At 42.0% G+C, this 22,299-nt stretch overlaps 1 protein-coding gene across 4 annotated transcripts; it reads left to right on the top strand.

Moving 5' to 3' along the window:
* Positions 1-1,760: 1,760 nt before the first annotated feature.
* On the top strand, positions 1,761-21,062 carry LOC112847975 (complement C1q tumor necrosis factor-related protein 3). 4 transcript variants are annotated; one of them, XR_003221822.1, is made up of 5 exons: positions 1,761-2,545; positions 2,823-2,913; positions 16,228-16,359; positions 19,868-20,063; positions 20,533-21,062. XR_003221822.1 is itself a non-coding variant. In XM_025910645.1 (5 exons), the coding sequence occupies exons 1-5, from the start codon at positions 2,395-2,397 to the stop codon at positions 20,558-20,560; spliced, it is 492 nt and encodes a 163-aa protein (XP_025766430.1). In that variant the 5' UTR covers positions 1,775-2,394; the 3' UTR covers positions 20,561-21,062. The 4 variants fall into 4 exon arrangements, 2 of the variants coding, with proteins under 2 accessions (XP_025766430.1, XP_025766429.1); XM_025910645.1 differs by having other exon boundaries at positions 1,775-2,545; positions 2,823-2,894; positions 19,868-19,976; XR_003221821.1 differs by having other exon boundaries at positions 1,778-2,545; positions 2,823-2,894.
* The last annotated feature ends 1,237 nt before the right edge of the window (positions 21,063-22,299 follow it).

Genomic DNA, 22,299 nt, shown 5'->3' with positions numbered 1-22,299 from the left:
AGGCGTAATAGGTGGTGGAGAGGCCAACAGAACTGAGGGCAGCTGGCCTGCTGACTGAACTGAGGGCAGCTGGCCTGCTGACTGAACTGAGGGCAGCTGGCCTGCTGACTGAACTGAGGGCAGCTGGCCTGCTGACTGAACTGCTAACTGTACTGCTAACTGTGTTACAGACCCCACATTGAATTGTGGTGAAGGTGTGGATGGGGGAATATGGTCAGGAAGCTCTGTTTCAGTGAGGTCTACAGCTTCCCCTGAATTGACCAGTGCAGATGAAAAAGAGTCCCAAACATTTTCATTCTCTAAACTCATAATGCTAAACTCAGTAACTCCAGGCTCAGAAACAGTGTGAACACAGTCATTAACTCTGAACGTAGGCTCAGAAAAGGAAGTCTGAAGCGCAATGGCCATGGGTGAGACAGAAAAATCATTGTTAGCGTCAGAAGGCACACAAAAAATAGCGCCAGAAAACACAGTCACTGAATCTGACGCAGCAGGAAAAGCGTCCCTTTCACTCACCACAGCCGGCTGCTCTGTCATTCTGAACTCCGGCTGTGGGGTGCCGCGCCGGCGGCGTGAACGTCGCTTCCTCCGTGGAGACGGCTCCGACGGGCCGGGTAACTCCTCATCCGGCGGTACGGACGGCACGTCCTCCGTTGAAGCGAGCGGGTGAGCAGTGGCGGCGGGGGGGTGAAGGTGTAGTTCATGGAGAATGAAGTTTTGTATGAGCGGGTGGAGTGAGTCCAATAGCCAGGGATAATCGGACAAAAGCTGTCGTAGCCTGACTTCCAGAACGTAAAGAAACGCTTCACCCTCATGCTCAAGCCACAGGTTGATTATTTTGGTAGCTGAGTCCGTTATGAGCTCTCGAAGCTCCGAGGGTGGGGTGAATGCCGCTGGATCCATATCTGGCTAGTCCGTACTGTCACGGCGAGTGAGAGGGGCCGTGTGGAAATTAAAGGAGGATCCAAACGCAGGCACTTGTACCGGTGAGAGGGTGGTTTATTAAACACAAAGGAAATGGACAAACAGCAAACGGAGAACTGAACTATACTGGGTAAACTAAACTACGGAGCCTGAACAAGAGCACAAACCTGAACACGAATAGCAGGAGACGGAATGATGGAAGACGGCAGGGAAACACACAGAATGAAACAGGGTGGATACGCAGACGGACTAGCAACAACAATGACTAAAGACGTGACTTAAATACACACAGAGAAACACAGGGAGATTACACACAGGTGGTGGACACAGCTGGGAGTAATTAACAAGACGAGACAGAGGTAAAACTGAACACACTCACATGAGACGCAGACCTTCACAATAAAACAGGAAACAAGAACACTACACAAAGACGCAGACCCGACACTGAGAGACACATGGAAAATGACACATGGAACCTGAACTAAACTAAAAGTGAGATACAACTAAGAACCATTCCTTAAACACAAATAAACAGAAACATGAAACTAATAGACATCATAATCATCACCACAACAAGAGAACAATAAAACAATCCCAGATGCAAAATAAACCAAAGCATAATAAACTCAAAATACTGGGTCCAACGGACCCAGAACCGTGACAACTTCTACTTAAACGGGACTACAGTATATCTAGATGTGTTATTGTGAGAACACACTGCATGTATTTCCATTGTTAACCTGCCATAGGCTTAGAAACAGCCTGATAAATAGACCTTTTGGATGCATCCTCACCCTATCCCTAGCCTCCTCCTCTGTCACACTAACCTTCTGCACCTCCTTTTCATATCCTCTACATATCATCATCTTCTTTTGAGAATCAGAATACTTTAATAATCCCTAAAGAAATTGCGTAAAAACAAAGCTATAAACTCCAAATATTAAGTAAAGGACAAAGAAATAAGTAAGAAAAACGTTAAACTAAAGAGAAAACGCAGGAGCAGCTGAAACAGGCTGCATGCTGGGCGACACATGCACACTTTACCTCTTCTTCATCATCCTTTGTCTAGCTATCCATCCACTATCCCTCTTCTGCAAACGCTCAAACCTTCTTGGCTTTGCTAACTAACAACTATAACATTTTGTAAAAAGTAGCTTTTGTATTTTGTGGTGACCTTGGGTGGGGTAAGACAGCATACCTATTAACTTGTTTTACTGTCAGTGGAAAATCATTAATGAAAGTTTGCTAGTGTCTCCTTCCAGCCCATCTGAGAGTTACAAAAATACAGTAGGCGTCAAGTCACTCATATCACAACAATAGCACAATGAGGAAGTTACCTTTTTATGGTCTTGTTCACTTTATAGATCACTCACTCAGGTATACAGGTGTCACAGTTCAGTTGTGAGGATTTCCAGAAACAGCCAAGAAACTGTTCTTCCTGCTGCTGCTTCTGATCTGCTCACAAATCAGATGGAGGCAGATAAAGATAGAGATACTGCTAACCAGCACATCGCACTCCAGCAACCCTATCCACAGGACATCCACGCTGTGCTGAGAGAGCTGACCGCCGCATTGGCTGAACAGAGGGTGAAGATTGCATTCCTAGAAAAAGAGAATCAAGGTAAAGTACGGTATTATGTCGGGCAGTGAAAGAAGTAAGATCGTCAAGAAACCAAATGATCCACTGTTGTGTTACTACTGTCACGGGTCAGAAATAATCATTTTTACTCATATTTATTCTAAGTAACAAACATTATTGGTTCTCATTAAAAAAAAATATATATATATATATATCTCTATCTCATTACAGAAAGTCATCGTCATAAGGTAAAACAAATAGACAAAAACAAAGTCAGACAACACAGGAATCATTTAAACTCTTGCTCTCTACTTTTCAGACCATGTGACAAAACTGAAAGAACTGGAAAAAAAGGAGATTGAGACTGACAAGAAGGTGGAGCAGCTACAAGGTATTGCATGGAAACACCTGTGAGTGTCACAACAACTATTACATTTCAAAATATCTTTATATGTATCTGACTACAAAGAACTCAACACTGTGATAAACATTACAGCTACAAAGTGTTTTATAAAAGTAAAGCAAAGGTCTTTCTATTCTGGTATTATATATTTTAAACAGCACATGAAATGGTTATTTAGCTATTGACTACATTACAATTTTTTTAAACGTGAAAAAGAACGTGTTTTGACATTTCAAAAAAAACCTGCCAGTCTTGATCAAAAGTTTAAGACCACAAATGGCAGAAAATCATATTTTGCATGGTTGGATCTTAGCAAGGTTCCAAGTAGAGTTTCAACATGCAACAAGAAGAAATGGGAGTGAGTGAAAACATTTTTTGAGCATGCAATTGATTGAAAACAACATTCAAACTGAAACAGGCTGTTTTACAGCTCATTAAAAGTTTAGGACCACATGCCTTTAAAAATCTGTGCAAAAATGTGGATTCATTGTCATTTTCTGTCAGGTAGTCTCACTCTCATGACGTTCTGATGGCAAAAGCAAAAAACGTTCCCTTTTTGACCGTGGTCAGGTTGTTGAACTAGATAAGCAGGGTCTCTCGCAGCGTGCCATCACTGCTAAGTTGGGACGCTGTAAGACAGTTGTTTGGAATTTCTTAAATGATCCTGAGGATTATGGAACAAAAAAGTCAAGTCAAGACCCCCAAATTTCCCCAGCACTGAGCTGGAGGATCGAATTGGCTGTCCATCAAGATACTGGATGATCCTCGACCCAAATTAAGGCCATCATTGGTGCCGACTGCAGCCCCATAACCATCAGACGGCATCTGAGACCAACATCACTCTTTTGGACCGCCCTGCATGTTCCCCTGATCCAAATCCAATTGAGAACTTTTGGAGATGGATGGCAAGGGAAATTTGGACATCAGCTCCAGACAGTAGATGCCCTTCATGTGTCCGTCTTCACCACTTAGAGAAATGTTCCCACTCACCTCATGGAAACGCTGGCATCAAGCATGCTGCAAATAATTTTTGAAGTGATCAATAACAACGGTGGAACTGCTCATTACTGAGTTCATGTTTGGAACTTTGATTTCTGTTTTGGGGGCTTTACAGGTTTTTTTGGAGGTGTGGTCCTAAAGTTTTGATCAGCTGTAAAACAGCCTATTTCAGTTTAACCATTTTTTCATCATCATTAGAACTAAATAATGACATTACATAAGATATAAATGAAAGACAAATAAAAGAAAAGTAAAATAATTAATTAGTCAGTTAATAACTAATTTAATTACAAGAGAAACTAAGTCTCACTGAGGTCAAAAGCCAAAGTTTTAAGACGTGTTTTAAAAGTGAACAGTGAAGGGGCCTCTCTAACATGCAAGGACAAGTTATTCAATAATTTAGGAGCAATTGTAGAAAAGACCCCGTGTTGGGTCTGTTCCCACAAACCCCGCTAATTCTAGAGACTTATTCATCATGAATGAAAACAAGACAGTCAGCGATCGATCAATTACTTGCGCAAGGGAGGCCTCATCTGTGTCCAGCACGAAAATGACCCCAAATCCGGCCTCCTCTCGCTGCCTTTTATTTAGAGACAGTTCACACAAAACACAGCAAAGCAACGCCCACATGGTTCTAAGGCATTGTATGTATATGTGTGAACCTTTATATGTAAGTAGGAATGTGTGTGTGTGTGTGTGTGTGTGTGTGTGTGTGAGAGACCTCCTGCTGACCAAAGGGTGGTAAAAGCAGGAAGCTTACAACACAAGAAACAGATCTTTCAGATAGGATGTATCTACAATAAAACCTCCCCCAACACAGAGTGGTTAGAGGTGCTCAGGATCAAAGGAATGGCTTTGATAATACTGCTTAAACTAAGACTGTACAAATTTAAGAAACACAATGGCAACATTCAACAATTAGACCTAACATTTCCCCCCTTTTTGTCATTGTATATACTTAAATTTCAACTTATGCACCCTTTGTTTGGACAGTGTCAGTGTAGATTTCATTCATACACAACTCCTCTTCATTCACCTTCTATCGATGCAAAAGTTCACAGTTAATACATGTAAGCAGTTAACCTGCTTCTCATTCATCTCATACACAGTAAACTACATCCTACACGTAAGCAAATCTGTGTCAACAGTCCAAAAACAGGAATTAATATTTTCAAAAGAAGATGCCACCAAGGACCAGACATTAACCGAGCTCTCCAGCCTTGTGGTGCATCTACTCCTGTCGTGCGATTCATTATGTATTCCTGCAAGTAAACAACTGAATGTAACAGTCAAACAAGAAGAATCAACATTCTCAAAAATCATATGTCACTACAATCCAACTGTATACAGACATAGACATTCAAACACATCAGTTGACTTTATCGTTTGTCCTTGTGGCTCTCAGCTAACTTCAAAGCTGTAGCCTGGTCAACACCCTTCTTTATGACTCCTATCAACCCCCCCAGATCTTTTCACTATAGGCATCCTGTGGGGATTAGAGTCAACTGGTAAATTATCCGCATTTACAACTCTTCTCCTGTCCTGTTGTAACTGCAGCTTTGTAAAGGAAATTGGATCAAGGTGTTTTGATCTTCTTGGCTCACAACCTCAACCAGAGGTCCGTTCTTCGTACCTCGCTAAGTAAGTTAGCTGGATTTGATTGTTGACGATTTCGCGTGATCTTGGATCATTCGGTTCTCCGAAGCTCATCCGGGACTTGCTGTCATAGCAACAGATCCGTAAACGTAAACCTGCTTGGGAGCAGGCTTACTTTATGTAAACAGGATTAGATCGCGGCCACTCAGGTATGTCCCTTCATTCATACGAAAGCAACAGCGATATTTCTCCACTGTTTGTCCATAAATAAATATTATCAATGTAACTAAAGATAATGCAGTATTTGATTCTTTTATTGATTGCATACAGATACATACAGGTCATTTCCTAAAAAAAAGGGAAATGTACTATTAATCATTCTATTTCATGTATTTGATTATTTCAGATGTAATTCATATTTTAGAGTAGTAATAGTAAAACACTTCGTGTAATCAAGATGAGAGACCACGGCTATAAAAGCAAAGGTGGATTTGGGAAGTCTGTTGCAGCCATGTCCTGTCCGTTTGTACGCGAGCAACCCATTGCGGAAGGTGCAAGACTGATAAGGAGAGTTTTCAGAATTCAGCGGATATTGCGGGATAGACAGGATCCTTTAGCTCAGCGCGACAGTGTGCTCATAGAGAGATATCGATTTTCCCGTGAGGGTATTATTTACTTAACACTCTCCCAACTTACTGTGCATGCTTCAGTCACCCCTTGCATGGGAACAGGTAAAAGTGATGGAGTGTTATTCAAACTACACACAAAAAACCCACAATGTCAATAAATGTCATAGTACAAAAAGCCGGGGTGTGACGAGGGGGTGCAGGACCACCACCTGTCTTTATTTGCTCTGCCCTTTTCTTGGTTGCTGTTATAAACAAACAAACAGATTATTTCAGGGTCTCTTTTCAAGAGACTAAAAGCAATATAAGTGATAAATATTACCATTCTGTAGAATATTCTTATATTTCACTTTTACTTGTTCCCATGTTCTAGTGGGTCCTGTTGTGGCTCTAATGTGAAAGAGGATATAATGTAATATAATATAATAAATTACTTACGAGTTTAATTTGTCAGCAACTTTCTGCCAGCCCTCTCTCCTTGCTTTTGCAGCCTTTGCAGTGTTCCCTTGCGTTTTAATTAAACTCTGAAACTCCTGATATCCCTCAATCAAGAGTTCTTGCTCTGCTGCCGAAAAATACTGAGCGCGCTCCTTCGACATCTTCGCCGACCAATCAAAGGGTTGCCGATCAATGTTTCTACTATCGATGCGTAGCCCCTTTTAAGCCACCCAGTGATCTCAGATTACTTCATCCAGCTATACTAATCGTCAACAACAGGTGTGTTCGGAGAACCGGATTAGCGAGCTCAAGGTTGGCGCGATGATTTGATCTTGGATGTGTCATTTGATCTTGGATGTAGTAAGCGAGGTACGAAGAACGGACCCCAGCTTAGAGAAGTGTTCATGATGTAAATGTAGACAAAAGCTTCTCTGTTTGCATCCTTCTTGCAGAGGACACAAAGAATAGGTGACGTTGCTCAGATTTCATGGTAAATCCCCAACTTGGACTAATCCATTGCCCTTCATACACATAGGCAACTGGCCTGCTTCCAGTTCATTTAGCTGTTCAATGTCCTGCAGCAAGTCAGACACTTTGAGTCAGACTATCAGGTCTGTCGTACCAGAGCAGTTCACCTTCCCAGCTACTGGTGAATCAACCGTCCAATCAGGTTCAGAAGTTGAAAAGTTGGCAGTGTTCCAAGTACGTTTACTCCTGGATGTGTTGCTAAGGCAACCAAACAAACTGTCTCGCTCTCAGTGATGCTATATGGCCACAGTCCAGAAGAATGTGTAGCCAGTGGCATCACAAGCATAACCATTGGTCTTGTTCTTTATGTGAGCGGTTGTGTTCACAAACTGCCACCAGTAGTTGTTGAAAACCCCATGCGGGTACTGGGTGTGGTTTGCTCTGTCCCAGTGCGCTCCTGTCATCCCACTCAGGGTCCACAGGCACAAGAAGGCGCACAGCACATTCCCAGCCATTCTGATGAGTACCTGTGGCTCAGTTGGTTTCTTCGCTGGATTGAGACGAGGGGCCCTGGAGGCTTTCCCCCCCCTTTGTACCCGGTCTTCCTGCCACTTACCCCGAGCTGGCCTGGATGTGTGTCACCTTCTTGCAGTGTGCTTGATGTATCCAAGTGTTCCTTCCAGCAACTTCACCGCTGTGGTCGTCATCAGCATCCGATATGGACCTTCCCACCGTGGACTGGACCAGCACTTCCTCTCCATGGCCTTATCAACATCCAATCTCCAGACTTCAGACTCTGCTCCTGCGGAGAAAAAGAATTATCTGGCAGATCATTTGTTCTCAAGACTTCTTTATTTTTAAACATTTTAAGCATCTAATCTGCTAATATGCTCTCTCTTCTGCTCTTCTATCATCACTACAGAAGACTAGAACTCTAAATGCTCTAACATATATAATCTCAAAGAGTCACACCATTCTCTGTTGGAGTAATCCTCATGTACATTCGTATACCTCCTAACTAATTCTATACAGTTTAACCATGTCCTGCGTGTCTCTCTAAGTCTTAGCTTTACTGCTCCATTAGTTCTCTCTACCAACCCTGCACTTGTGGGTGATATGAACAATGATGTTTTAGTGTTATCCCTAGATGTTGTGCCATTAATCTAATCACTTCATTTACAAAATGTGAACCATTATCACTATAAATGGTCGCGGCAATCCCATGTTCCAAATGATATTCTTACATATTGCTTTGGCAACTGAAATGGCATCTGCTTCCCTAGTTGGGACGATTTCTACCCACTTTGAAAAAGGACACACTATCACTAAACAGTACTTATAGTTATTACAGTTGGACAGTTCTATAATCCATGTGAATGATTTGTAATGGGTGACTGGATCTGGGGAATTTCCTTCTCTTAGGTCTCAAATTACCCCGAGAATTGTGCTTGCAACATATCATACACGACCTGCAAAAATTTTTTTTTAAGGGTATTTAATCTTAAAGTATAAACTACTCATTATCTACCTCCTGTTGCGACATGGCAAAGCCCATGGCGCAAAATAGCAGCAGTCTTATACAAATTCTAAGGCAGTATTGGTTTATCACACAGATAACAAACACCATCCTACAAGCTCGCTCCTACTGTAGATCACAACTGTTTCCCTGCAGTAGATGAGTGGCCCTGCATGTCTACCAGTGCATCCCGCATAATAGCCAACGTCTGCTGGCGTTGCACTGCTAAAACGTTAACACCATGTTCTCCTAAAGTTGCCTCTTTCGCAATCTTATCTGCAAAACCATCCCCTAATGCAACTGGATCTTTCCCTCACATGTGTGCTACACATTTACAAACGGCAATTCTACTGGGTAAAAACTCTGCCTCCAGCAGATTTTGCAAGAGTTTGGCATGTTCTACAGGTTTCCCTGTAGAGGCTGTCACACCTCGTCTCACCCACTGCACCACAAAGAAATGTAATGTAGCAAATGCATATTGGCTATCAGTGTATATTGTCACATCTTATTTCTCTGCAGCTTTACACACTTCCGTTAAAGCTAGCATCTCTGCTGCTCAAGCAAATATGAAACATGCTAGTCGTCCTGCACAGATAACTTTCTCACTATCTACTACAGTAAAACCTGTTTCAGTCTGTCCCTCTGCCGTTGTAAAACTCAAACCATCAACAAACTAAACCTTTCCCTCACCAAGTGGCACAGCTATTAAGTCATCCCTCGGCTTACACTCCTCTCTACGTGCTGTCTACACTCATAAGAAGTGCCCTCTTCTTTCGTTGGCAAAAGGTTTGACAGATTCAGAATTGTGCATCACTTTATGGTAATATGTGGTTGTGAGAGTAACAGTAACATTAAAGACAAGTGTCTTGTAGGTGACAGAAATGTAATTTTAGCCTGCAGTAGTAGACATCTACCTCGTGTGGAACTAACAGTGTCAAAAAGGTGAAAAACTATATCCTGAAACATTGTACAGCTTAAGCTGCTGCACATACTGATCTCACGCATGGAGGTAAAGCACAAGCAACTAGAGCTAATCTGTTAGAATAGTAAGTTACTGGCTTCACTTGTGGAAAAAGTGCTGTTAGTTATTTCACAGTCACCTGGCATTTGTGCTGTTCACAGAACCACAAGTCCATCGCTGGACCTCCTCTGCGCTGTCACTTTTTGGAGCTTGGCACGCTCCCTCAGGTTCTCATGATTCAATGTTGCTGAAGATTTTAAAGGCAGAGCACGTCGTACACCTTAGTTGTCTTCCTCAATGTCAACGTCGCAAGTCTTTCATCTCATTTAAGATTTCGCTGTGCAGAGTCTCCTCATGACGATCTCCTAGAAGCTCAGTAGCACAGCTCTCTGTGCTGAAGGTGATCTCCGATCCTCCTGAAGACTCTCTCCAGGCCTCAGCTTCCATCTTGTGGACGATCCTCTCAGTCACTCCTTCTCGTCATGGCACCTCACGACATCTGCAAATTAAAATGACACTCCTCTCGCCACATGGCTTCCACCATGTGTCAACACCCCAATGAGACATGTACAAGAATGTTGCACAGTCTCCCTAAAACAATCTCCAGGGTTTGTCCCTTGGAGCAGCTTCACTCCAACCTGTAACCCTGTGTAAAAACATCAGTCAGCAATTAAATGTTTAGCTTGTCTAACTCTCAGCTCCACCCAGAGCCTGTATCCTGGAAGACAAAGTCTTTAAATCAAACTTCACATTTTCAACCAACTATAGATCAAAAGAGTAATAAAGTATTCAGCATAAAAGACAAATATCATGTGCAGATATTCTCAAATCATTAAATCACTATTATTATCATAATTTGTCCCAAATCATGAACCATCCCAATTTATTCCACAATTTAATCGGTGACTTTCCTTAAGCAATGTCACTCCACTCATTTTATCACTGTGAGCTCAATAGTGGCCAGCTAATGAGCCCCATATTCAACTATTCTGTAACCACTGCACATTTGTTCAATTGTCACTTGTCTGTCTGTGCTGAATCCTTTACAAGCACTCTTAAAGAAAAACAAACATTAGCCAAACACACGGTTCATCCTGGTGGTCAGGTGCCGGCCATCCAGATTCCAGAGATCAAGAAGGTCATAAAGTTAACACTCTGCTGTAAAAAGAAGTAACACTGGTTTCAAACACAGTGTCACACTGTGTTCACTTCTCCCTTGTAACATTCATATTTTCTCCACAACACAGTGTAATTTCATCATCAACACACAGCCTGTAACTACAGTTTTCTTCACACAAAATCTCAGTAATCCTGTGATAGAAAAACATCATTAAGTTGTGTCCTACTATAAATCACATGATCAAATCACATGATTAACCATCTGCTGTGAAAAGAAATGTTAATGTTAGCGCTGCGCATTTGTATACACTCTTTCTCACAGTAATCTCTGTGAGCAACACAAAGTAGTTAATAACACACCCATGGTGAATTCACAGACACAGAGAATTTTAAACTAAAAGGTTAAATTTGCAGAGTTCACATAGTCATGTGACCCAAGTTTCCTCTTGTGGTCTCCTTCTGCTCCTGCAATAGAGACACACACAGAGATACAGCCACACCTTTGTCAGGTGGGGGTTAACTTCACACAATGGTGTTAAGTCAGTCAGTCTTGTCAGCTTTTGTCAGTCAGTCAATTTTTCCACTCATTTTTTATTTGCTGACAGTAGAACCTCTCGTGACGCAATAAGTTTCTACTGCCAGCAATGACGTCATTTCAAAAAAAAGAAAAAAAAGAATTTAGACTGGATTACGTCGCTGAATCCTTTTTGGCAGGGACTTGTTTTCTGATTGTCCCAAATAAGTGACTTTCTCCCAAGCCCATTTTAATTTTTGGAGAAACTCACTTTTGCAACAGTTTTCTCGATGACGAGTCATATAGCGCTTCTGTTCTAATCGTGCATCTCTGCTCAAACAGAGATCATCAACCGAAACTTTCAGTGCACCATGAAAGTAACAAAATAAAAAGAAAGGAAAGCAAATAAAGGAAAGCAAAGGAAAGAAAGGCCTTGTTTAAGTCATGACACGTGTTTTTCATGCCAGGGGGATAAATCGTACCAACCCAATTGGCAGGCTCAACTTAGTAACAAAAGACAAATCAACAGCTAGCTCAATCTCAAACATTCATCCAATCAGATTCTCATCACTGCTTAAAACAACACACACCTCTCTCTCTCTCTCTCTCTCTCTCTCTCTCATAAACAGAAAGTAGCGTTACAGCTGTTTCAGGCTGAGAAACACCAAACACTCTTCGTGCTATCATTCACCACACAACTATGTTATTTCTTTGTCCGCTGGGCAGGTGACCTGCAGAATCACGTCTGCCCCAGCTGGATACCTTTTCACACACACACACACACACCGTGACGTCAGACACACTCACTTCTGCTTAGAGCACAATTTCACTTCATTCGTCAACGATCCACACACCACGTGCTGCCCAATAAAACTTTGCAGTGTATTTCATCCTCTTTCAAGGCAGACTTAAACACCATATGTTTTGTTTTTTCCTGTTGTGTCAGGGATGGATATGTGGTTGCAACGCTTATGTTCACTTTCTTTCCTTTCTGTCTCCTCTCCTGCCTAGTCTGTTTTGGACTCAATGCTGCTCCTAATGCCTCTCCATACTCAGCCTTTAGTCTCTCCTCCACCTCTGCTCTCTCACGCTCTTCTCTGGCTCTTCTTTCTGCTAACATTCTTGCTCTTTCTAATGCTTTTCTAGGTGTTGTTCCACAACTTAGCAACTGCTAACTGCAATTCCTTCCTCTGCTTAGCTGTCCCTGTTTTACCTGCTGCACTTACAGTTATTCTTTCTACAAGCATTTTATACTGAACTTCCACTAATATCCCTTCAAATCCATATTTCTTACACCAACAACTTATATACTGCATGCTGCCCGGTGAAGATTTCTCCATAAATTTTACATCCCCTTCTAAGGCAGCCTTACACATTATTCTCACACAAGACAACAATCAGCCACACTCACGCAGACCACGTCTGGCCCGCACACACACACAACATAGGCCTATCGCTTGCGTCTACACGCACAGCCAGCGCTCTCTGTTGAAAACTCTCAAACGCCCCATATGGCGGAGAATTCAACCGTCGGACACTCTCCAAACGCCCCAAATGGCGGAGATTCCGAACACTCCTCACGGCGGAGTCACCGAACCTAGGTTGTCTCCACGCCCCACACGGCGGAGAAGCCTGCGTCTCTCTCACGCGGCTAGCGCGCTCCCGTACCTGCGATCAACGCAGTGTCACGTAGCCGCTCTCTAAGGCCTTCTGTACTTACTGTTTGTGTTGTTTCCGTTCATGGGAAGAGTCTCTGTATCCCGTCAATCGCCATCCATCCCGAGGGGAGTTCAGACGCAAACTTTCTGGCCTGGTGACAAGCATCAAGGCACCAGGGCTTTCCGTCAATCATCCCAGACGTTGCGGTGGGGTCCTCTCCCTCTCCTCGCGGTGGATGCGATGTGTTAGGATCCGGCTCCGAAGGACCAAATAAATGTTGGGTCTGTTCCCACAAACCCCGCTAATTCTAGAGACGTATTCATCATGAATGAAAACAAGACAGTCAGCGACAGTCGATTACTTGCGCAAGGGACGCCTCATCTGTGTCCAGCACGAAAATGACCCCAAATCCGGCCTCCTCTCGCTGCCTTTTATTGAGAGACAGTTCACACAAAACACAGCAAAGCAACGCCCACATGGTTGTAAGGCATTGTATGTATATGTGTGAACCTTTATATGTAAGTAGGAGAGTGTGTGTGTGTGTGTGTGTGTGTGTGTGTGAGAGACCTCCTGCTGACCAAAGGGTGGTAAAAGCAGGAAGCTTACAACACAAGAAACAGATCTTTCAGATAGGATGTATCTACAATAAAACCTCCCCCAACACAGAGTGGTTAGAGGTGCTCAGGATCAAAGGAATGGCTTTGATAATACTGCTTAAACTAAGACTGTACAAATTTAAGAAACACAATGGCAACATTCAACAATTAGACCTAACACCCCGTCTCCTCTGAGCTTCCTCCTGGATCTTGGTTCTTCCAGCAGCAGCTGGTCAGCTGAACTAAGAGACAGACAGGGTGTGTATGGATGAAGAGAGGTAAGGCGGAGCAAGATTGTGAAAGTATTTAAAAACAAACATGAGAATTTTAAAATGATTTCTAAAAGACACAGAGCCAGTGCAGTGAGGCCAGCACAGGGGTTATATACTCTGTTTTAGGAGTTGCTGTTAGCAGTTGTGCAGCTGCATTTTAAACAAGTTGCAGATGTAAGAGCAACAACTGACTGACTCCCACATAGAGTGAGTTACAGTCCAGACAGGAAGAAATAAAAGAATCGATGACTGTTTCAAAGTGCTGCCTAGAAAGAAAAGATTTTGCTCTTGCCAGTCGCCTTAAATGACAAGAACTGAACGTCACCACTGCTCTTATCTGGCTGTCCAATTAAATCACTGTCCAACTTAAAACCAAGGTCAGTAATAGCAGATTTAAAATAAACTTCCAGAAGTCCCAAATCAACAGAGGACTCACAGGGACCATTAGGTCCAAACACCAACACCTCTGGTTTTTTTCCATTCCCGACTGTGGCAGGAAGATGGCGCCTTTGCTCGGCTTGACTTCAACCTGCCTGCGTTGTATTGTATTTTCTGCTATTATATCAGCCCTTTAATATATGGCGCTATGCTGCTGTGATTTATGAGCATTCTTCCTTGCTCCGCATCGGAGAGTCTATGGAACATCTTTATGATGATTGGGACAGTTATAGGAAAACTTTCCCCCGACCATTTGTGTGCTCTTCTATCCCACCGGATTACTTCTTGCTGAGCTCTTCAGAGGAAAAAAACCCTGGATTTTCTGTTTCTCACCGAAACATGGCAGAGGGATGGCGAGTTTATTCCCCTAAACGAACTACGCCCTGCTACTCCTACTTGGGGGGGCCCCGTTTAGGTCGCCGTGGTGGAGGACTTGCTGTCGTCTTTAATGACTGTTACAAATGCAGAGGTATGCAAACTGAAAACTATTCCTCTTTTGAGTTTCAAACAATTAAGGTGGGCTCTACGAACATCTTTTCTTGTGTTTTAGTCTGTTTTAATATCCCTCCTGGCCCTCTACTGTGTTCTTAAAGGATTTCATGGAATTCTTATCTTCTATTGTCAAGCTGGCGAAGGTTTTAATTCTTTTGGATTTCAATATTCATGTTGCTGATGCCTCATCAAACGCTGCAGCAGAACTTGCATCTATCTGATTCTTTTCACCTTGTCCAACATGTCTCAGGTCCAACCCATTTAAAAGGCCATACCTTGGACCTTATCTTTTCCTTGGGCCTCAATATTGGCAATGTGTTTGTTGAGGATGTACATTCAAATGATCATAATGTGTCTTTTTTTTTAAACTCAATTTTAGCTCTAAACAAACACCTGTGAATGTCACAGGACCGAATGGTCTGTACTAAAAGTGGACTCGGGCGCAACTTTGGAAACGTGGCGAGGACAAAAGTAATAGGACAGAGCTTGACGTGGTGTGGCCTGGGAAACGTGGCTAGGGAAATGTAGAACTAGGGCAAGGGAACGGGGCCTGAGATGCAGACTGGAGCTGGGCAGGTAACAGTCACATTGCAGGAGAAGAAACAGAGTGTTGAGAGGGGGGTGACAAGAATCCAGGGGAGCAGAGTGGCCTGGAAAGGCTGACCTGAGATCCGGGGTCTTCAGAAGGAGTATGATGGCAGGAGGGCAGGCAGGTGAGGCACAGAGTGATTTTGAGAATGATTGCTTGGTATCCAAATCCGAGGGTAGAGTGTGAGCCAAGGGTTTGAAGTAAGATGAAGCCAGAAACTGCAGAACAAGAAAGTCTTGTTAATAAGATAAATCACAGAACTGACAAACTGGTGATGAATGAATGTCAGCGTGTGGCTTAAATCACTCTGGCTTGATTGCCTGCAATTGGCTCCAGGTGGGCAGAAGGAGGTGGCCCTGCCCAGGGGCGGATCTCAGGTAGGTTCAGGAGCCTCACGGAAATTCCAGCCACCCACCGTGGACCATGACAGTGAAGTTACAAACTCAGACACACCATAACTGAGACTACTGCTGAGAGTTTCTCCATTATATTTGACAGTTCTCTACTTTTTACTGGAAATGATGTAAATACTCTTATTCAGTCCTTTAATAGGGAATGCATACCCATTTTAGATCAAGTGGCACCTATTAAAACAAGCTCTGCCTTAAAAGAGAAGACATGCCCTTGGATAAATGAGTCTTAAATCTTAAACCTGAGGATAATATGCCGCAAAACGGAACGACTATGGAAGAAAACCAAACTTGAAGTACACAGGCTCCATCTTCGAGATCTCATGCTCTCCTTAAATGATACGGTGAAAAATGTTAGATCAGAATATTTTTCTAGACTCATATCAAAAAACAAGAGAAATCCCAAGATTCTTTTTGACAAAATCAGTGCTATTGTATCCCCAGATGTGGTACCTTTAGATGTACACTCTAAAGTAGATAGTAATAAACTCCTCAGAATTTTTGTTGATAAGATTAAAGAAACCAATGCTAAAATCTCCCCAAAGCTTTCTTGTTTCTTGCTTTTTGGGGAAGATTCTAACTCTAGAACAGAAAATTTAAAATAATGACATTTGTCTCTCTCTCTCAGTCAAACAGGTGGCTTTCTCAGCCTCTCTGCTGGATCAAGGCCATGGAGACATTGGACCCTTTAACACTCAGATTACTCTGATCTTCAAACATGTTGTCACAAACATTGGAAATGCCTACAACCCACACACAGGTAATAACACTGACACAGCTATGTTGATGTCAGGCTGATGTTCCAGATGTTCTAACAGCTGATTTTCCATTTAACAAAAACAAATGTCCCACAGGTATTTTCACTGCACCAGTAAGAGGAGTCTACCACTTTGACTGGAGCTCATATGGATATGGAAACATTGGTACAGGTGGTGTGTTGTTCAGGAATGGAGAGAACATTTTTCTTGCATATGAACAACAAACATCTGGCGGTGTGAGCGCCTCTAATGGAGCCTCACTGCTTCTAGAGGTTGGAGATCAGGTGTCTGTACGTCTCTGGGCTGGTGCAAGGATACATGACAATCAAAACCATCAAACCACTTTCAGTGGTCATCTGATCTTCACCATGTGAGAGGTGTGACAGCTCCAACATTTCCTGTTTGGACTGTCCTGTGTGGGCAGAGCTTGCGATTTTTAGAAGTAAAACAGGAAGTAAATCACCTGCTGGTTTTGTGTTTATTTGTTTCTGCTTCTCCTCTGATTCCACTGACTCAGATAATTTACTTCTTCTTCTTATCTTTGATTCAAATAAATCCAGTTAAATGTTCAGTGATTCTCTTCTCTTTGTCCTTTCTTTGTGTCGGCTCTTCATAAAGTGCTGCTCCTCCATTAGGTCATGACTATTTTTAATAAGTTGGTAAACTGCATTATTCTTTATTGGCTCCACTGTCCTGTGTTGGTCAGTCTGTTATTTTGGTGACTGCTGGCCCACATCTTTGCTTTTAACTGGAGTCTTTCCTGTTAAGTTGAGCAAAATCCAACAGTTCCTCTTTTTTCTCTTCTTTGATGATCACGCAGGTATTTTTCTTAAACACTTAACAGATGTGAAACTTAATCTGACTATCATGATAAAAATGTAAACAGCTGATTTAGTTTGATATAAAAATGTGTGTCAGTGCTGTGGAGGAATTTCTAGGAGAATTTCTAGGAGCTGAAATGTTTCCTATCTTGTGTATCATGTGTATTTTTTTTTAAATAAAATAGAAGGTTTTATATTTATATATATATATATATATCCATGGATGGACGCCTCTCGCCTCTCACCCCGGCGAGAGGCGGGGTACACCCTGGACAGGTCGCCAGTCTGTCGCAGGGCCAACACACAGGGACAGACAACCATTCACGCCCACATTCACTCACACATACACACCTAGTGACAATTTGGATTATTCAATTAACCTATCCCCTCAAACTGCATGTCTTTGGACGGTGGGAGGAAGCCGGAGTACCCGGAGGGAACCCACGCAAACACGGGGAGAACATGTATATATATATATATATATATATATATATATATATATATATATATATACATATATATATATATATAATATATATATATATGTATATATTATATATATATATATATATATATATATATATAATATATATATATATGTATATATATATGTATATATATATCTAATCTCTTCTCCGATTGGATTGCTAAATTTGTGATTGACATGACATTGGCCAATCAGATGAAAGGAAGAAAAATAGGGTCAAAATTCGTACTTGTAACTTGAAACTTGAGTGCAGAGTTTCACACGTATTTTTTGGCTAAGTCCACACAAAAATCTTTTTTATGTACACACAAATTCTTTTTACACATACAAATCCTGATTTACAATACAAAATATTTATGACCACAATTTGAGCCCATAGAAACCCACTCAATTTTTTTTTAGGATCTGACAGTACAGGCAAACAGCACTATTTATTAGTATGTGCCAATTAAAGAAACACTGAAGTCTCTCTTGAGACAACCCACAATACGGGAACAGTACAAACAGTCAAAACTGCGCCAATCACCAGATACGGTTTTAGAGGATGTCTGAGACGGTCAAAATGTCAAAGATAATACACTTTTACAGCACTATCCATCATCTCTTTCACTCATTCTCTACCAAGATGCATTTGAAGTGGTTAATCCGTTAGGGTCTGGCAAAAAGAAACATAAAATCCTGGCAGTGTACATGACTCTAGATGAGATCTTACCACACAACCGGTCCTCTGTTGATGCAATGCAACTTGTTCTGCTTTGCAGGGACACTGACTTCAAAACGTTTGACCATAACAAAGTTTTTTCCAGTCTTATTGCAGACCTTAAAGATATGGAAGAGACAGGGGTTCTGGTAGAGGATGGAACCATAATGAAGGCAGCTTTGATAGCCATCTTAGGAGACAATCTGGGCTCCCACTGCATAGGTGGTTTCACTGAGAATTTCAGCTGCAGCAAACATTTTTGCAGATACTGCTTAATTGACAGGGAAAGCTTTATCAATGATCCACTATCACTTGGACAAAAGAGAACAGATGATAACTATAAAGACAGTGTTGAGGTCCTCTCTACAAGTGACCACTCGGTTGTGAATGGCATTAAATTTGACTCTGTGTTTAATTCACTGAAGTATTTCCATGTGTGCTCTGGGTTACCTCCATGTTTGGGCCATGATTTATTTGAAGAAGTGGTTTCCAGTGACTTGTCGCTATATATTGATACCCTTGTGTAAGTGGAAGGGCATTTCACATACAACCAGTTAAACAGAGCAATTGTACAGTTCAAACATGTAGGAAGTGATGCTTTAAGTAAGCCAAGTGAGGTGAAAACAGGGCAGAGGCTGGGGGTTTCAGCAGCACAAAACTAATGTCTTCAACGACTACTGCCTCTGTACATTGGTGAAAAGATAAAACATCCTGTGGATAGTGAGGTTTGGCAGTTATGCCTTAAACTTAGAGACATTGTTGATCTTGTATGTGCCCCCAAAATAAGTCACAATGACATTGACATAAAGATACTGATAGAGGACCATATATCTCAGACACAGTAGGTTTCCTGACAAAGCTTTAAAAGCAAAACATCACTATTTGTTACATTATGCAGAGCTTGTCCTTCACTTTGGACCACTCATTCGTTTGTGGACCCTTAGGTTTGAGAGCAAGCACTTGTATTTCAAAGCATGTACAAGAACAGTGCATAACTTTGTCAACTTATGCAAGACTCTGACAGAAGGCATCAGTTACTGCAGTCCTCTCAGTGGGCCAACTGTTTCCACCTACAGTTCAAATCATTGGAGAAACAAGTGATTATAATCATCATCTTTACAACGCTGTCATTCAAGAAGCTGTGGCAAAAGCAGGCTGCACTAATCAGACCACTTTGGATGTGTCAGCAGTTGTCTACAAAGGTACCAAGTATGTCAAAGGCTATGTTTCTATTGTAGATGACACTGATGATGGCTTGGTTTCTGGGAAGATAGCTGTTATGCTTGATTCATACTCAATTCTGAATTGTACTTTGTGCTCGAGTTGCATCACTCAGTACTCCTCATTGACCTTCGACCTCCCTGCTTGCGTTGCCCTACAGAAAGAAGTGTGTGTGTAAATGCTGACGGTCTGATGGATTATTACCCACTACCACTTTATAACATGGCAGGCCTTTTTGTTGTCTCCCTACACCATTCAGTTTCCTCTTGATTCTTTTTCAGGGATGGAAATTGAAGAGGAACTCACAAGCCTCCTGCCGGCACTAGACAGAGAGAAAATAATCTGCATTGTAGAACATCTGATGGACGTTATTGGTGTACAACAAAAAAAGTGATCTTTTGTTTGTGGAGGTGGAAGATCTCAAACCCTTTCTCACACCAATTCAAATACGTAAACTACTTCTTGCATTTAAAGGAGGTTTGTGTAGGTTCTGTACAAATCATATGTCACTGATTAGCTTCTTTTTTCTTCACCATACCATTGTACACATGTACACTGACAGTATAATATTGAAGAGCTTTTTGGGGCTCACATTGACTGGTAGTTAATTAACACAGAAAACATAAAGAAAAGTAGACACTGAATCTTACACCATTAACCTTTTATTGGTAGAGGTAGGACTAAGGGAGGAAATTGTGACAAACTGTAAAACATAGTGTATTTTTCAATGTATTTTTCAACTTTTCAATACAAGACAAGACTTTTCAATACAAGACCTTGAGTTTGCAGTCCCGGGATTGATTCTTTTCATCTTCAGACAAGGTCCCCTAAACTGCCTTTCTGTTACTACTCAATCCTAATTGCAGGGTTCATCTTTTAGTGAGGACATATTTGTTGAAATAGCCATTTAAAGTTGCTTTTCCAATGATCTCTCTTTTTTTTTTAGATGGCAACAGACCAGAGAACCTGAATGACACCATTACTCTGGAGCTTTGCCCTGCTGCATCAGCTGAAACATCAAGCCATCCACCTCACCCCTCCTCCTCCACGTCCACCACTATGTACAACCATTACTCCAGCTCTTGGGTCTCACACTTACAGATTCCTTGGGAAAGATTTCCACTTCGACTGTCGCATGCAATCACAAGAGGAGACAGAGCTCATCCAGAGGACAGGAGAAGTATGGTTAGAATTGTTGTGGAGGCCATGCAAGTTCACTGCAAGAACCCTAAACGTGCATCTTGTGAAGAAGTTGCTAAAATCATTGTAAACAGATACCCTCAAACATTTGCAGATTTTACTGAAAAGATAGAAAGACTGGGTTGTGGACATTATTCACTACCAAGAAGTATCAACTCTAGAGTTAAACATGTTAATCGAGATAATACAACACATAGACTTATTGAGCTTGTAGTACCATATCACCCTATTAGAGCACTTCGCTCTTGCACTGCAGGCCTACTTGTTGTTCCTAGAGTATTTAAAAGTAGAATGGGAGGCAGAGCCTTCAGTTTTCAGGCCCCTCTTCTGTGGAACCAGCTTCCAGTTTGGATTCAGGAGACAGACACTATCTCTACTTTCAAGATTAGGCTTCAAACTTTCCTTTTTGCTAAAGCATATAGTTAGGGCTGGACCAGGTGACCCTGAATCCTCCCTTAGTTATGCTGCAATAGACGTAGGCTGCCGGGGATTCCCATGATGCATTGAGTTTTTCCTTTCCAGTCACCTTTCTCACTCACTATGTGTTAATAGACCTCTCTGCATCGAATCATATCTGTTATTAATCTCTGTCTCTCTTCCACAGCATGTCTTTATCCTGTTTTTCTTCTCTCACCCCAACCAATCGCAGCAGATGGCCCCGCCCCTCCCTGAGCCTGGTTCTGCCGGAGGTTTCTTCCTGTTAAAAGGGAGTTTTTCCTTCCCACTGTCGCCAAAGTGCTTGCTCATAGGGGGTCATATGATTGTTGGGTTTTTCTCTGTATCTATTATTGTAGGATCTACTGTACAATATAAAGCGCCTTGAGGCGACTTTTGTTGTGATGTGGCGCTATATAAATAAAACTGAATTGAATTGAATTGAAATATTTTAAGAAATCCCTCAGTGAGAACATGGTATATCATCCTTAGATGGAAACAACTAGCGTGCTAACTCTTTTCTAAATTCTAACTTTGTTTTAGTTCCTGGATCTTAAATTTAATTGTTACACCTGGTAGAGCAGCAAAACTGAACATTTTATTAAAGACAAACAGTTTTTAACTTTCAGTGATGCTGCAATGTTTGTTTGACTTTGGGCCCTGAAGCGGAGTTTCAACCCGGAATGACATCATTAGCCTGATAAAAACGTTACTCCAAGGAGAAAACTTGTACTTTGGTCACATTTTCATAAACGTGGAAACAGCGCCCCAAGTCACGCTTGTGGTCAGAAATATATTACACCCATAGTGATAAGAACTACCCAGAGAATGGCTGTGTCCCAATCCAGCGACCGCACGCTCCGGAGTACGCATTTTGAGACCTATTACGCCACAGCAACACGACGACGGCGGTCCCGATCCGAATTGTACTCCAGATGCGCCGTCGATTTCCCCAAATTTGAAGCGTGGTCCGGTGTACACTTCGTGGTCCCATATATCCCACAATTCATAGCGCGGTGGTGGGTGTGGATAGTTTTTTGGAAAAAAACAGCGGATGGATGAAGCGGAGTAAGTAGTG

The sequence above is a fragment of the Oreochromis niloticus genome, linkage group LG10, assembly GCF_001858045.2.
Source record: "Oreochromis niloticus isolate F11D_XX linkage group LG10, O_niloticus_UMD_NMBU, whole genome shotgun sequence".
Lineage (NCBI taxonomy): Eukaryota > Metazoa > Chordata > Actinopteri > Cichliformes > Cichlidae > Oreochromis > Oreochromis niloticus.
The sequence above is the reverse complement of the archived record's forward strand: the minus strand, read 5'-3'. Positions and strand labels throughout refer to the sequence as shown.